General features: G+C 43.2%; 1 protein-coding gene across 7 annotated transcripts in view; it reads right to left on the bottom strand.

Annotated features, from left to right (window-relative positions):
• LOC311047984 (A-kinase anchoring protein 13) overlaps window positions 1–17,950 on the bottom strand; it is a 213,746-nt gene that overhangs the window by 85,600 nt on the left and 110,196 nt on the right. For all 7 annotated transcript variants that reach the window (XM_084060950.1, XM_084060953.1, XM_084060951.1 and 4 more), the window contains exon 11: window positions 12,308–12,369. In XM_084060950.1, the coding sequence (XP_083917076.1) occupies window positions 12,308–12,369 (62 nt within the window). The remainder of the gene's footprint in view (window positions 1–12,307; window positions 12,370–17,950) is intronic.

Below are 17,950 nucleotides of genomic sequence, written 5' to 3'. Positions count from 1 at the left end.
AGCTCACTGATAACCTCCACCAACATTAACCTCTTTAACACTTAAACCCCAGCAGCACGCGTTGTGAGCTTGTCGATCGGCTATTTTCAGCGAGTTTCCCCCACAATAGCAGAAAACAGAAAATACGCTAGTATAGAGCCCGGAAGGACTCCGCTCTACCATATGCAGGCTTAGAGACCTGGACTTGAGCTACAACTGTGCTTTGACCACTTTTTCCGTTGACACCAAAGGCACTATCTTGGGCAAACTACACACAGAAAGGCCCTTTTGCCAACCCCACCTAGGCTATGCACCCACTGCACACAAAATGAAGTGGAAACCGAGCTACACTTCCTAACCGTCTGTCCATTGTACCAAGACATCAGAGACACATACTTCCCATAGATTACAACCACACACGGAGATTTTGAAAACATGACCAATGACAAAAAACTCCCATATCTGCTGGGCGAAGTACAACAATGTGCAAACACAGCAGCAATATTTGTGAGTTGCTGTGATAGGAGAAGGATATCAAACGGAACACAACCACACTAAAGACTAATCATTGTGTATATTCCTGCACTATACCTGCACCCAGTGATCTTGGTACATAGAAATTGATCTATTGAAGATTCTGACTTTCAAATGTACATATTTTTTGTTTTGATTGTATTGCTGTATTGTGCTTTCTGCTTTGGCAATATAAACGTATGTTTTCTCATGCCAATAAAGCCCATTGAATTGAATTGAATTGTATGGGCACTGATGACATGGAGGAGAGAACACGCCCCCAGCACCCACAGTGCCCCAGGAGGGAATCGAACCCAAGACCTTCTAGATGTGAGGGGACAGCACTACTGACTGCGCCATAGTGCCCCCATTTCTTACTATTTTGATAAACGTTTTGAAATAGTTCGTGTCGATGTAGATGAAGATTGAACTATTCTAAAATGTTTTTAAAAATAGTAAAACACGGCAAATAAGTTTAGGGATAAGGGGTCAGGCGGCGCCCAGGATAGGGCCCCAAATCTCTTCGCAAAAAGAATGCAGATCTACAGTACAAGCTCACAATGTGTCGCATTGTGACGAAAGAAAAACGGACCTGAGTTGCAACTGTACTTGGGTACCATCTAGGCGTCTACACACCTAAATCTCTTTGCCTTGTAGATCTGCTATTTTTAGCTAATAGGGATGCTCGGGGTTCAAGTGGTTAACCTACTATAAGCAAGCATCCATATATAACTAAGTACAGTATATCGGTCACAATCAGAGGAAGGAACTACACAGAGGCCTTGTCGTTGTGTGAGAGAGCAGTAAAGGTTCATGCTCATCATCAGCAGCACAATTGATGGGTTTGCCAGTCTGACAACACAAAGCAGTGGATATGGGTGCAGCTGCGGTGAAACACTGCTCTATTATTGCACTGTATAGCCTCAGTTAAGACCTGAGGCCCATTCTACAATGTCTTTCCTGACAGTTTTCTGAAAAACCTATGCTGCTATATCAGTGGTTCTCAAACTTTTTCATGTCAACCCCTAACATTGATATGGCCGCCGACCCCCCATCTTAAAAAAAAGTGTTCCAGGGACCCCCCAGAAGCAAAAAAAAATCACGATTTAAAAAAAAATAGCCAAATTATAAATTAAATGGTTAAAGTGGTTAAAATCTAAAATGACACAGATGCTTTCCCAGTTTTAAAGGGTTAAGTTGCGTGCCGCCGCGGTGTTGTGCTCAGTAAATAGCAGATCTACAAGCTCGCTTGTAGAGCTTGTATATCTGCTATTTACTGAGCATGCAAACACCGGTATAAATCAGGGCTTATTTCACCACCAGCTCTTGTCTGTGGATCTAATCCCAGTTTACAACATGGTTCTTCAGTTAAAGGGGGAAAAGGGGATGAAATAATTGTGTTTGTTTAGATGGCTGTCATGGCTGCTAATGCATTAGTCCAACTTGCAGACCGTCAGCAGAGTATCGATGACACACCCCGCATCTATGGAGCCTGGAGACAGCTGTAGCGGCTTTGTGTGGCACTGACAGTCAGTGTTGCCATGTCCGCTTATTATAAGCAACTTTGGGCTTGTTTTTTCGGAAAAGTTGCTTGTAAATATTTGTAGTTATTTTTTGGGGCTTGTTTCTAAAGTGTAGTTTGACTTACTTGGGCTTGCTTCCTCCAATCGTTAAAAAAAAATGTTTTGAAAATAACTCACAATCACGACGCGTTGTGAGCTTGTAGATCGGCTATTTTCAAATAGCTAATGTATATAGGAATACAGTACTCAAGTCGCTTCTTTTGGGCTTGTTTTCATAGCCCTGGTTGTTTATTTCTCTCGCAAAATCTGGCAACACTGGCACTGGCCGTATCTATACACGAATCCACAGACGCGCTGCCTGTAGGCAGCCATTGCTGCGGTGTCAACGCTCCGCGGCCGCGACACCGCAGCAATGGCTGCCTACAGGCAGCTACAGGCAGGGTCTGTGGATTCATCTATACAAAGCAGACTCAACGCTGGATATAGTTATCGGCCAAGTGTGCAAATTTACCATTGTACAGTTCAAAAAAGGCGGTTCACACAAGTGTCCTGTACACAGCCTTTTAAATGATACAAAGGTTAGATTTGAACACTTTCAGAGACATTGGTAATGTTACAGTGCATACTGTATGGCTGATAGTAACAACAACTAATGCTCTGCTTTTACAGGTTGGCATTGTGCTTGACCAGAATCTCTGTAGTCAGGCAGGACTGCTTTAGACCAGACCTTTCATCATCATTTACTTGTTCATTTGGGAGGGACCGTATATATTAATGAACAGTGCATTCAAATACAGCACAGTGATGAACAGTACGGTTAGAATGTGATGTAAATAGGCTATGCAATCCTTTTTTCATGTGTATTGTCTGTGGGTCTCAGTGATAATGTGGCGACGATAAGTCAACCAGCGAACATGGGCTTCCAGACTTACGTCCAGCCTTCACTACATGAACCCTAACGTCCCTATTCTGGGGTGGAAATAGAAGATCTGCAAGCTAATCTGTAAGGATTCTACTGTGTCTGATAAGGCAGAGCTAGTGATACCCAGGTCAATTTAGTTGCTCTGTGTGTGATAAGGATGTTCATATCATTATGCCTGGAGTCATTTATGGCACATCACCAGGGTACACACTTTCTTGGATAAGATTATTTCTTAGCCTGTTTTATTTTATTTTTGCTTTACTTAAGTCAGTACAGCATTGGTTCTCAAAGTGGGGTCCGGGGACCCCCAGGGGTCCTTGAGGGAGTTCCAGCTAAATGAGGGATAGTTAGGAATCAAACCCTTATGGGTCTGTAACTCTGAGAGTGTACAAATGGAACCAAATGGACCCGTTACCACTCTCAGAGTTAAATTAACATTGATGTTACAATATAAATTGTGGTCCCAAAGATTGAAATGCAATCAAATGGGGGTCCGTAGCCTAATGCAAGTCAAACTGAGGGTCCTTGAAATTAAAATGGTTGAGAATCACTGTTAGAGCCGTAAAAATCTTCTCTTATGGGGGTCCCTGGCATATCTTTTCAAATGGGGGTCCGCGAGCTAATAAGTGTCAATTTGGGGGTCCTTGACGTGAAAACGTTTGAGAACCACTTAGTCAGTGCAGTACAGAGACGGTAAAACAAGAGGACGTGCAGCGCTTTCAGTACGCCGATGGGAACGGCTTGTGGCGTCAAGCATCATGTCGAACGTTACATATACTGTACATTACGTCAACATGGCCGTAACACCAACAAGGCATAGCGGCGAAAAAGGCTGGCCGGTTCGCTGCATTACATGTATCATACCTAAATCATTTGATACAGACAGTTAGCTGCTCCATACCACAATAAGAGTCAATCAGCTGCCATTATCACTGCTTACATATTGCTGCTGTATCACCCAATTAAAGGTAGGGTACTGTAAGTGATATTTTTGGGTAAAAACAAAAAGTATTTTGTTAAAAGGTTAAAGCACTATATTCTGATAGTAATCATTGCTATAGAGTGTTTGTTCAGTAACAGGAGTCTCCCCGTCTCTCCAGCTCTTTAATAAACAGAAAATACATTTTCCAGTAGGTGTCAAAATCTCAGCCAATCAGGAGAAAGTACCCATTTTTAAGCTTAATTTTTATAGTGTTCCAGTTCCAATTTTGCCTGCTCATTTCTTAGTGTCATCACTTCCAATTTCACTTGTTTAATCTATATCCTGATTGAGTTCTCTGTCCTGATTAATTTTGGATAAAAATTGGATAAAATTGGAAATGAAACTGAAACGAAAATGCATTTTCTGTTTTATAAAGAGGTGGAGAGACAAGGAGACTCCTTTTACTGAACAAACACTCTATAGCAATGAGTACTATCAGAATATAGAGCTATTTAACACTTATTTTATCCAAAGAAAATCACTTACCCTACCTTTAACTGCACTTCTTACTGAGTGATCTGAAAACTAACTGATTACAGTTCAGTTTCCAAGGGGTGAACAGCTCCACACCAGCATGCCGAGATTACTGAGTGGTTCCTTTGCTAGCTTAAAGCCTGATTTATACTTAGCTGCATGCTGGTGTTGCATGCCGTAAATAGCAGATACACGAGCTCACAATGCGTCACATTCGTGGCGGGTTGTGAGCTTGTAGATCTACTGAGAACGACACCGGCACGCAACGAAGCACAACTGAGTCTTTAGTTACAAGCAACACAAGAGTTCTGGACCAGGCAGGTCTGGACATGGTACAGTGAGCTCTTAGGCTGAGGGCTTTAAGTCTACCAGCCACACACACACACACACACACACACACACACACACACACACACACACACACACACACACACACACACACACACACACACACACAGACACTTAACACACCCACAGCAGAATCCCTGCATTGTATTCTCTCACTGACTCACACTCAGAAGACAAGTGTGTGTCTTCCAAGTTCCAGGGGTCCATAACTCATGTGGAACATGCTCCACCCGGCTATATACCACACTCAAGAGATCAGTGTTTCCCAAACACTGGGTCGGACCCATTTGTGGGTCGCGGACCCATTTTTATGGGTCACGAGTAAATGTCCTTTTTTTTTACCCAAGTATTTCAAAAGATCACAAAAAAGGAAAATCACAACTTTTCAGTCAGTCAAGCTTTTTTCAAAAGAACTTGGACCATTTAAACTTTAACCATTTAAGAGCAGGGAGATAAACACCAATGCAACTAGTCGCAACTCCTTGGGACAAAACAGTTTTAAGGCCATGTCACACCAATGCAACTTCCACTGGGGATAATGGTTGCGAGTAGTTGCAAGTACAGTTGCATGTTGCAAGGAGTTGCAAGGAGTTGCATTGGTGTGGACTGGCCTTTAGGGAAAGCAGAGCCTACTGGTGGTGCTGGGGTGGTGGTGGTGGTGGGAGCAAACAAAGCACCTACAACATCGGTGGCAACACTTTGACAGCAAGAGGAAGTGCAATGAATCAGGTGAGCTTAAGTAGACTGCCAATTTGGTCAGCTGCTTGACACGTCACATACACTACATCGCCCACATAGTGCTGCACATGCGTATCAACCTTTCGAGTGTATCTGCCTGAACTTAGCTCGCAGGCTTCGCATCAATATGTGTTTTTGTTCATTTACTTCGAAGGTCCAGGAGAGTGACACGTTCTATCTAGTGATTAAATCAACTGTAACCCCTTCATCTCTATTTCAGGGACATATACAGACTAAATGAATACTGGCATCATTCACGTCTTTTGCTAGAGAGCACAAATAAAGTATGCGGTACATAACCTATGCCCTTGGTTCTCAAAGTGGGGTCCGGGGACCCCCAGGGGTACTTGAGGGGGTACCAGGGGGTCCCCAGCTAAATGATGGATGATGGAACCAAATGGACCTTATGGGTCTGTAACTCTGAGAGTGTACAAATGGAACCAAATGGACCCTAACGGGTCCATTTGGTTCCATTTGTACACTCTCAGAGTTAAATTAACATTGATTTTATAATATAAATTCGGGTCCAAGAGGTATAAATGCCATTAAATGGGGGTCCGTAGCCTAATGCATGTCAAACTGGGGGTCCTTGAAATTAAAATGGTTGAGAATCACTGCTAGAGAGCCGTAAAAACCTTCTCTTATTGGGGTCCCTGGCTTATCTTTTCAAATGGGGGTCCGCGGGGTAATAAGTGTCAAGTAGGGGGTCCTTGACATGAAAAAGTTTGAGAACCACTGCTGTACTGTACTAACACACTCAAGTCAGTCAAATTATCCATTCTCCCAACAGGCAACACAAGAGAGTAACCACCATTTCAAAATAAAGTCTCCAAAATGATCATCATAATAACAGCATCTTTGTAGATAATACAGTGAATTGCAATGCTTTTGGTCAAAGCACCAATGCAAGACAAAATGCAAAGTTACAAAATACAAGTGTTTGACTTATCTTCCATTTTCTCTCCATGTTGAATCTCTCTGCAATATGAAATCATTCTCTACCAAGACCATGATGAGGGGGCTACAACTGGTTAGCATTGTTGTTGACTGGCGTACCAGATGAAAACACCAACTTTACTTCACTGTCCCAATACAGTATATTAACAGTCTCTTAACACACTGTGGGGTCTGGGGACCCCCCCCCAGGGGTCTTTGACAGGGTTTCAGGGGGTCCTCAGCTTAATGATTTATAGTTAGCTACCAAATGGGTTCTGTAACACCGAGAATGTACAAATGGAACCAGGTCGAGAATCACTGCTCTGACATACAGTATAGCAGACTTGTTTCCAAAGTGTAGACTAGAAGGACTGTTTCCACAGAGCCAACACACACGCACACAGACAGACAGACAGACAGACAGACAGACAGACACCACACAGGCCTCCACATACCTTGATTAAGACAACGTCTACTGTCCTCTCTCCCTTGGGACAGAGGGTGTACCTTCTCTTGTGTCTCTCGTACATGCTTAGCGCTCCGTCATTGGCTCCGCTGTCACACAGATGAAAGAGTATAATCCGCCCCGGTGGATCAGCGTCGCTAACAGACACACCACATCCTAGAACCCTCCGTGGGTCTGAATCCCGGACGACACCATACCCCTATCTCTCTGTACTATACGGTTGGTTGTTTTGTCTGTTTGTGTTGTGGTTCCCGTCCCTGCACTGCTGTCTGGAATATTTGTAATACTTGTAATTATTGTTAACGAGGGAGAGGGTGGAGGGCCCGCTCTCCTCGGAGGGACAAAATGACGTGTGGTGTCAAAAAGTTAAGCAATTCGTTTCTCCCTGTGTGCCCCGACTGACAACAACAACGCAACTAAACCGAACCAAACGAGACCCAAAAGAACGGGAGGCGAACGCGAGTGGTATATGCTGTTAAAACTTTTACAAAAAAAAGATAGTCCAAGAGCACTGGCATATACTTCTTAGCAATGGTGTTAAGACAAAAAGAAACTATTGGTTAATGAAAACAAATCTGTAGTTCTTCTCAATATCAGAAAAAACTAAGTAACGCTACTAAAAAAAGCCAGAATTCAGCTAAATGTAAAAGAGCCGAGCGTCCTCTCCTCCTAGAGCTCAGAGGGTACAGACAGACAGAGCCGTTGGTGTTTCCTAGTCCAATATTCCGATGCGTAATCCAGTCAACTGGGTCTTGGGTTCTCTTCTCGCTGCAGTTTAGGCTGGAAAATGAGACACGCTGCCCACATCTGTTCACAGCGCCAGAAACTCCCCCCTCCTCCCCTCCTCCTCCCTCCTCTCCTTCTGTTCCTCCATTCCTCTCTCTCACACTCCACCCATTGCATTCATTTTTCACTCAGAACAGAATTCCCTGCCTTCCCTCTCCTCTCACAAACACACACACACATGCACACACACACACACACACACACACACACACACACACACACACACACACACACACACACACACACACACACACACACACACACACATGCACACACACAACGCTAGAGTCGGTGTTGTTTCTCCTTTTCTGAGAGATGCGAGTGAAGAGAGGAGAGAGAGAGAGAGAGAGAGAGAGAGAGAGAGAGAGAGAGAGAGATGAAAACAGACACAAAGAGAATGAGAGATAAAAGGAGGCAACAGGAGATAAAAGATTAGGAGTGAATAGTTTGCACAGTGGGTGGAAGACTACTGTCTGTGTGCGTGTGTGTGTGTGTGTGTGTGTGTGTGTGTGTGTGTGTGTGTGTGTGTGTGTGTGTGTGTGTGTGTGTGTGTGTGTGTGTGTGTGTGTGTGTGTGTGTGTTGGCGTGGGAGCATGTGGGTGTGGAGGGGGTCAAAAGTTGAAAGAGAGAGACTGCCACTGAGAGAGACAAAGTGTGTATGTCTGCAGGTACTGCATGTGTGACAGAGGAGGAGGAGGAGGAGAGAGAGAGAGAGAGAGAGAGAGAGAGAGAGGGGGGGTGGGGAGAGGGAGAGAAGGCATGTGATCATAGTGTGATGATCATGTTTAATTGCTTCAGTACTAATCTATTGTTAACTTTTATACTGTGTGATCAAAGACGTTTGTGGGTCAATCATTTGATGAAAATGATAATATAGCATATACAGTGAAAGTACAATATAGTATATATTTCATCTTAAATATAAGTGCTTACATTCTTTTCAATGTTGCAATACTAAAATTACATATCTGGCAACATATTCAATCTTCTTTTTAATCATTTTGAACCAAATTCAGTTCAGAAAAGGGCAAAATACTGAGCGGAAAGGAACAGTGTGTTCCCTGGGTGTAGAATTACTAGTGTTCTTGTACATAAAAGTGAAGTAGAACCCCGAGGTCCTTTGTCGCCTCATCGATCACCAGAGGATTTCGGCCCATAAGCCCCATTGGCTGTTTTCATTAGCGTTTTAATTGCTCAGTTAAAAGTGTAAAATGTTACTCCTTGAGGACTGGAAGAGAGCAGTAACTTACAGCCAATAAGTGGGAACAACCTATGACATCTGCAACCAATCAGCAACACACAAACACAGCTGTCACCATGGTAACACATGTGCCCCGTTCATTTGTGTGACGCAGGGCAAGAGAGAGAAGAAGGGATTCCAGCAATGGACCAGAGAAGAATGGAGGGAGAAAATGAGCCAGAGAGAGAGAGAGAGAGAGAGAGAGAAAAGAGAGAGGGGGGAGGGAGGGAGAGACAGAAAGAGGAAGAGAAGGAGGGAGGGAGAGAAAGAGAGAGGAAGAGAAAGACAGACAGAGAGAGAGAGAGAGAGAGAGAGAGGGAGGGAGGGAGAGAAAGACAGACAGACAGAGAGAGAGACAGACATCTGGAAGTAGTTATACCTAATGTGAACACAAGGAGGCAACCACAAGGCAGCTAATTACAGAAAGTACCCACGTATCAGTGCACAATGCATGTGTCTGTGTGTGAATATGAACAGTACATAGAGACACATCAACACTCTCCATGATCTATGCTTTACTGTACATACAACTCTGTCCTCAGTCAACAACAGAGACACAGATGTAGATAAAGGAGGTGTAAATAAGTCATATACAGTATGTGTGTATATTTATATATACAGTATGTATATATATATATGGTGTATATCAGGGGTCTTCAACCTTTTCAGCCCAATGACCCCCTAGGTGAGAGAGAGATGAAGCAGGGACCCCCATATTGTATAAAATTGTGTTTCAGATTCAACTTTTTTTGTTTAGTGGTCTGCTCTTTTTTCCCTCTACACCTATACCTCTTTGCCAAAAATAGCAGATCTACAAGCTCACAACGCCTCGCGCTGCGAGGCGTTGTGAGCTTGTAGATCGGCTATTTTTGGCTAAAGTTCTCCTCAGAAAAGGGATGCTAGGTTTCAAGTGGATAAGGTAAAAGAAAACACATATCACACAAAGATTTGGCGGACCCCCTGTAGTAACTCTGAGGACCCCCTAGGGGTCCCGGACCCCCTGTTGAAGACCCCTGGTGTATATAGTGATATATATATACACACACGCGCGCACACACACACACACACACACACACACACACACACACACACACACACACACACACACACACACACACACACACACACACACACACACACACACACACACACTAATCGACTAAATCAACAGATTTAAGCCCTATTTTATACTTGATAATACAACAAACAGTATTGTCAAGTCTCTCTCGGGTGGAAACCAAAACTTTTTAGGATTCAAATGGAATAATAGCAAAAGTAGATCGAAGAACCACGTTTCGAGCTTGTAGATCTGCTACTTTTGATGCTTTTGTGTGACGCTGTAGTGTGATCAAGTAGAGCATTAATTTACGAAAAAATACAAAAAGTTAGAAAATGGAGAGCGGGGGGGGGGGGGGGCAGAAAGGTTTCTGCCCCCGACAGCAACGATATGTAACGTCAGCAACTCAGCATGCATATACACGCACACGCACACACACACACACACACACACACGCACACACACACACACACACACGCACACACACACGCACACACACACACACACACACACACACACACACACAGTCAGTGGAGTAGCCAGTGTTTCTGGTCACCACACTGCCCTCTGTTAGTAGACACAGGGCTATTACATCTCCACAGCTGAAAAAAAGTCTGTTGTGAACTAAAGTGTGTTAACTTTAGACTTTGCTGTGCTGCAAATAGCATTTGATTGTTTCATGTGGTTGGTTTCAGATGACTCACTTGCCAAAATTGTCAGTTTGCTAATAAAGAGTAGTGCCAACCCTCTCTTGTGCTAAATAAGGCGGAAAGGACATTGTGTGTTGATTACTGTAGCTAGAATTAATGGGAAAACACACGCATGCATGCAGGCAGGCACACTCGCGCTCTCACACACACACACACACACACACACACACACACACACACACACACACACACACACACACACACACACACACACACACACACACACACACACACACACACACACACACACACACACACACACACACACACGATCGCTCGCTCACACAAACACACACTTACACAGACACACACACACACACACACACACACACACACGCACGCACACACGCACGCGCACACACACGCTCGCCCAGTAAAGGTCAAACTACTTGTTTGACCGTTCCCATATCTCTGACTGTGACCCCAGTCAGTCCAGACCAGACCAGAAGGATGACTAGTGCGTCATTTGGAGACAGCAGAGCAGGATTTATATGCTCACATCACTGACCCTCCCCTAACCTGACCTGACCTGGCATGGCATGGCCCAATATGGCAAGGCATGGATAAGCAGTAAGTTGAAGGCTAGCTGGACCCATGTTCATACACAAGCAGAATATATATCTTTTTTAGCAATGGTAAACAAGCTCCTGAATGATCTTAATCACAGGAACCATGTCATAACCAAGCCCCCAGAACCGAGGGGGAGAAGTGAAGCGCCTTAGTCATGGTGGCCGACTTTGGTACTGCAGCTTACTAAATGGTAAAATGGTAAATAGTGTCACTTCCGCGCGTAACCCCGTGCGCAAGCTCGTGAGTCGAGCCCATTGGTCGAAACCGTTTTCGTTGGTACTAAAGCTGGGGCCAGACACATGAACCAACGAAAACGGTTTCGACCAATGGGCTAGACTGCACATACGAGACGACGGAAGAAGCGGTAAAAAGGGAGTATGCGCTGGGTGAGCAACTCCATACAAGCGAATAGGAGGGGATTTCCGGTTACCACTCATAATGTGTGAGCATTTGGTGAAAATCTACAAGCTGTTTTCCCTATTCATCGTACGACAAAGTATATCGTCGCTGTCTGGCAGAAACTTTGTATCTGTATAGCTTGTAGATCTTCTATTTTCACTCTTTTATTTCATGTTTTTTTTTTATGTTCGCCCGACAGCAACAATAGTAGATCGCTGCTGCCCCTAGTGGCGCATAGTGGAAAATCCCAGAATTGATGCGTGATTTGCGTGATTAGTGGGACTTAGGCCAAATTAATTATGCCGATCTCAGTAGCAACTAACTGTAGGGCTCAAGAGGTTAATGGCAGCCACTGCTCCTTATAGTTAGGATGGGTTCAATACAGAGGACAAAGACGGTTAAAGCGCATACCACAAATAAGCTCTAACGCAGCCTGACAGTGAGTCGTGGGTTCCATTCCCGAGCCCGTCGACCTTTGCTGCGTGTCACTCCTTGTCTCTATCACTCTTAACTGTACTTTCCACATAAATGCGTAAAAAGCCCCTAAAAATATCTCATACAGAGGACAAATTGCAGGTATGTGCAAATGTACTTTGTGGTAAATACCACAACAATAACAATAACAACAACAAGTAAAGAATGTTACGTTGTTATTTGTACGTACCTCCAGGAGGCTCTCAATGAGGTGAGGAGGACACTGTCTCACCGCTGTGCTTCTGTCTGGGTCTGAGGAGAGAGAGAACACCAGAGAGCTGAGTACGCACTCCTACAGAGAACACAAGAAACCATAATACAACCACATAAAGCACCACTGCTAGGGAAATAGAACAAAACCTTTCTTTATACAGGAGGCTGCTAACATGAAAGAGGAAGGGGAAAAAGAGGAAATCGACAGAGCGTTGCTCGTGTTGTTTTTAAGACATTCACAAACAGGCAAGACACGTGCGCTCTTTCTTTTTACACACACACACACACACACACACACACACACACACACACACACACACACACACACACACACACACACACACACACACACACACACACACACACACACACACACACACACACACACACACACACACACTTCTGTGATAAGACAAAGACCGGGCAATGGGTGTCAACTGTCAAACTCAATTTAGGGTCAAGGGCCTGATTGGGTAAGATTGGATTTCATCATCTGGGCCGAAACCAGTTGTTCCCAAAAGTAGACACTTAATGGCGAGATTGCCTAGTTAGCATTATAAGGCTGATTTATATTATGGGTATTTTAGGCTAATAAACGGTTGTGAATAATACTCTTCTTCCAAAAAGCTTGTTGTGAGCTGTATTGGACACCTTCGCGGGCTGCTTCGACACCCCTGAGCAAAGCATTTGGCATAGTTGTTCTATTAATGAAGATTAATCTGAATGAAGACGAGTGAATATTGTTGCTGTCGGGCAGAAACCTTGTATGTCCCAGTATACTGTACGTGCTATCATTTATAGGGAGTCATTTGGAACTTTCATCTCAAAGGGACATAAAGAGATGAATGTTTGGTTGCACACAGGATTTGTGGTGAACATGGCAGTTGTTGAATGACTACAAAATGTAAACCCATGGGTAACCCATGATGAGTAAGCCATGCTGTAGTGTTGTTTACCATGTTAGACTGACTGGGGTTGTCAGTCAGTGCTGCCCTGGGGGGGATGTGTGGTTGCTCTCACAGTGGTGAACATACAGTAGCGCGCGGTTGTCTATATACTTCAAAAGGTTGTCTTCTTTTAGCCTCCACCTCACCCCCTACAGCAGGGGTCTTCAACAGGGGGTCCGGGACCCCTAGGGGGTCCTCAAAGTTACTACAGGGGGTCCGCCAAATATTTGTGTGATAGGATGTTTTATTTCACCTTAACCACTTGAACCCTAGTATCCCTTTTCTGAGGAGAACTTTGGCCAAAAATAGCCGATCTACAAGCTCACAACGCCTCGCGGCTATTTTTGGCAAAGAGGCATAGGTGTAGAGGGAAAAAAGAGCAGACCACGTAAACAAAAAATGTTGAATCTGAAACAAAATTTTATACGATATAGAGGGGGTCCCTGCTTCATCTCTCTCTCAGCTAGGGGGTCCTTGGCCTGAAAACGTTGAAGACCCCTGCCCTACAGTAGCACTCCTCATTCCTTAAATCAATTCTTTTCAGATTTCTTTAGTTTTGTTTTTGTTTGTTTGATTGATGCCGGTTATACTGCACTATGCATTTGTATGTTGGCAATCTGGGAACCCAGCGGCAAATTCTTTGAATTTGCGGATCTCTGAGTCTGTCTTGACAGATTAGTATCTGTTGGTTACTTGTCACATATCGTTGCTGTCGGGTGGAAGCGTCACATGCCCAAAACTGTTACTTTTCAGGACTCAAATAGAAAAAAAGAGCAAAAATACTAGATCTAAAAACAGCAGATCTACAAGCTTGTTATCTGCTATTTTGCTACTTTTGTGTGACACTATAGTCGTATGCCGCACCAGGAAATTAATTTACGAAATATTGAGATAGACAATATATGATATGCATGTTATTTAGACAGTTGTTAGGTTTAAGTTAAGTGTACCTGGCATCCTATTTACTTTGAAGCACTAAATTGTTTTTCCCTTGTCGTTTGTTGATGCCACCTTTACACCCAATGACTGACCTAGCACTTCCTCTAAACCTAGCTCTGGATAAGAGTATCTGCTAAATGTCTAACATGACATACGGTCATGGTACCTTGATAGTGCCTGGGGTGGTACCCCATTTTATACGCAGCCGTCACTCGATGGCGGCAGAGAGCAACTAATGTCCAAGGATACAGCCATTTTGTGGCAGTGTGAGACAGGGCTGTTTAATTGGGTGGGCTATTTGTTTATAATAGTTTAAATATAACCCTCAAGAATGAATTCAAGTCATTTTGAGGCAAAAAACAAGCTTTCAGTCAACAGATAGAAGCTGCAATAACTTTTTGGCAAGTGAAACATAGTTAAAACTATATAGATTTGTGTTGTCAGGCAGGATACTGAAGCTGCGGGATGTGCAAAATGTATTTGGCTTTCTGGTTGCCCATGTAAATTATTGCTGGGTTTTATTCTTATTTATTTCTTCTTCAAGTGATTTTACAGACTGAAAAGCAACCTTTTTTTGTTTGCTATTCACACAACATGACATATGATATATGTGATTAAACTACTCTCTCTCTCTCTCTCTCTCTCTCTCTCTCTCTCTCTCTCTCTGTAAGGTCACAAATGTAACAACTTCAATATTGATTCTGAATCAATACCAGCAATCGATAACAACCATGCACGCTCCTCTGACTCTTGTCGTCTCTGCTCTGCCTAGTAGAAAAGTCATGAAAACGCGGGTGCACCTATGGATTAATTTCATAGTGATTATTCTTACAAACGTGTTTTTTTTCAAAAAAGCTATATATCAACGAATCGATAAACCACTTTTATTATTTATACTTTGTCGCACAACAGTTGCAAGAATGGGGAACATAGCAGATCTACAAGCTCACAACGCAAGGTATTAATGGATGAAATCGATTAGTTCTATCTTGCACCTCTGCAGTGACACCCAGGCTAGTACACACACACACAAACACAAACAAACACAAAACACACACACACACACACACACACACACACACACACACACACACACACACAAACACTGTTGTCAACATGTAGCAGCCCCGCCTCACTCCCAGTGCTACACAGTGTTGCCAGATTTTGCGAGAGAAACAAGCAGCCAGGTTCTATGAAAACAAGCCCAAAAGAAGCGACTTGTGTAGGCCAAATGAATCGTCTACTTATTTGCAAGCTTGTATATCTAAAGAACAGGGAAAACTGTTGCGCCCTTCTTTGTCCTTTGGTAACGGTTGACTGCAGGTGCGGTGGTCTCAAAAATATAGAGGACCTGGGACCTTCCTGGGACCTTCGTCAGTGCTAAGTCAGTGCTAAGACTTAGCACTGACGAAGGTCCCAGGACCGAAACGTTTGCTTTTTAATTCACTATGAGCACAGAGCACTTGATGAGCATTTAAAATAAAGAAATTATATTTTCTTAAGTCTTTCTAAGGAGTTTTCCTTAATTTTTTTGCAGTGAGCGAGTCTTGTTCTGCCAGTTTTCCAAGCTTGTATATTTCCCATTTCACAGATCTAGAAATGTTTGGATGTTTTGAAACATTTTAACTGGGCACAAACTATTTTCAGATGGGGGGGGGGGGATTCGTGGACAAATACATGAAAATACTTTCATACAAATAAGCAACTACACTTTAGAAACAAGGCCAAAAAAAAACGCAACCGACAACCACCAATATTTACAAGCAAGTTTACAGAAAAACAAGCCCAAAGTCGCTTATAACAAGCAGACAAGGCAACGCCGGTGTCGTCCTCTCTGATCTCTTCATTAACTTGTCTCTCAGGCTGTCACAGTAGCTTGAGGGCGTTAGCGTGCTAAAGATGACGGAGCCTCTGTGAACAGGTTTGAGTGACAAATACTTTGACAAAGATATGTCCGTCGATTACATAAGGCAGTGAAGGCAATGATGTAATTATGTTTACATAGACTCTCTGCTGTGGCTCTCTGCTTGGTTGGTCATTCAGAACAGTAAAAAAAATGCACCTAATGTGACGAATAAAGAAAGTCTTTGTAAAAAAAAAAACACCTGTCCCTTTAGTGTGGTATTTGTTTAGCAAACATTAACAGAAGTCAAGTGACCCATATAGTGTTTATAAGAAAATAGGTGGCATTTTGTCATTTTTTAGTTAGTACACTCAGTATCAAGTTGGCCTGCCAATATGATAATTGTGTCTACGTACTCAAGATACCACTACATCTCTGATTACAGACATTAAGTTTGGATTTTCCACATTTCTGTCCGTTATAGATTTTGTTATAAACATCTCTGACGTATGGAGGGAGACATTCAAATATTGGTTCTGTGGCCAGCCTCCTGACCCTTCTCACATTGTGCTCCAGGTATTCAGCGCCTTGGACAGGCCGTTGACCAGACATTAGTGGTAACAATACATTTGATTACTGTTCTTGTTGTATGACAAAAGGGGAGAGCAGCTGTTTGCATTTTTTTCTAAGTATGTACACTTAAGAGTGTTAGCGGTTAAACGTGGTTAACCGTAGCGTAGACGTCATACAAATGAACACACCTGCAGTGGTTATCACAAGCGTTGGGACACAGCGACAGTATCACTCTGTGTAGCGTGTACTGTGTACGTATGTAGCAACAACTGATGTCAGTGCTTGAACACAGCGGACAAAGCCAACCATGTCAAATTACAGCTGCCCTACAAGGTGAAACGGGGTCTAAATGAAGTTAAATAGTCATCATCTGTCTTATTTCTGGACATGTTTTCCACTGAATTGTGGTTTCCTAGAAGTCTGTTGATCAGCTGACGTTTCAGAGCAAAGCATTTTGTCCCTGGGTCCCTGGTCAGGCAAGGAAAAATTAAAGTGAAACATACCTAAGGTCGGAGTAGGCTTTATAGGGATAATGCAAAGCCTTGTTTCCCCCTCAACCACTTAGACCCTGTAGTCTGGACTTGAGTTACAACTGAATTTGACTTTTTTGGTCTAAACCATTGGTTCTCAACCAGTGGTCCGGGGACCACCAGTGGTCCTTGAGGGGGTTCCAAATGGTCCCCAGCTAAATGATGGAGAGTTGGTAACCAAATGGACCCTTATAGATCTTTAACTCTTGAGAGAGTAAAATGAAACCAAATGGACCCTTACGGGTCCATTTGGTTTCATTTTACGCTCTCAAGAGTTCAATTATTGTTACACATCTGCATTAATTATTGTTAAACATCTGCATTAATGAATGAATTAATTTACAAGAAGTCTACACAATTAGAGAATGTAGAAGAATTGTTATTTTGATCAACGTTTGCCTGTTATCTCTCCTATGGTACCAACATCAATACAGCATGGATGGAATTGTGGACAAAATGTCATCCTACGACCTACGCCAACAAAATATTCAAAGTTTTGGGTCTGAGAGTCTAAATCTCATCAAATGGTGGTCCGTGGCTCAAATGCCGAATAAATAATGGAGCTTGATGTGAAAAGGGTTGAAAACCACTGGTCTAAACCAAACGTCTTTGCCAAACAATAGCCAATCTGCTATTTTTGGCCAATGCCAAAAAAACACTTTAAACCACGCTGTGTTATACATTTGCTATTTTTGAAAATCTCTAATTTTTAAACATCACACCCTTAACGCACACGCGCACAGCCGCACACACACACAGACAGACAGACAGACAGACAGACAGACAGA

The sequence above is a fragment of the Gymnoscopelus microlampas genome (assembly GCF_963454915.1).
Source record: "Gymnoscopelus microlampas genome assembly, chromosome: 6".
NCBI classification, from domain to species: domain Eukaryota; kingdom Metazoa; phylum Chordata; class Actinopteri; order Myctophiformes; family Myctophidae; genus Gymnoscopelus; species Gymnoscopelus microlampas.
The sequence above is the reverse complement of the archived record's forward strand: the minus strand, read 5'-3'. Positions and strand labels throughout refer to the sequence as shown.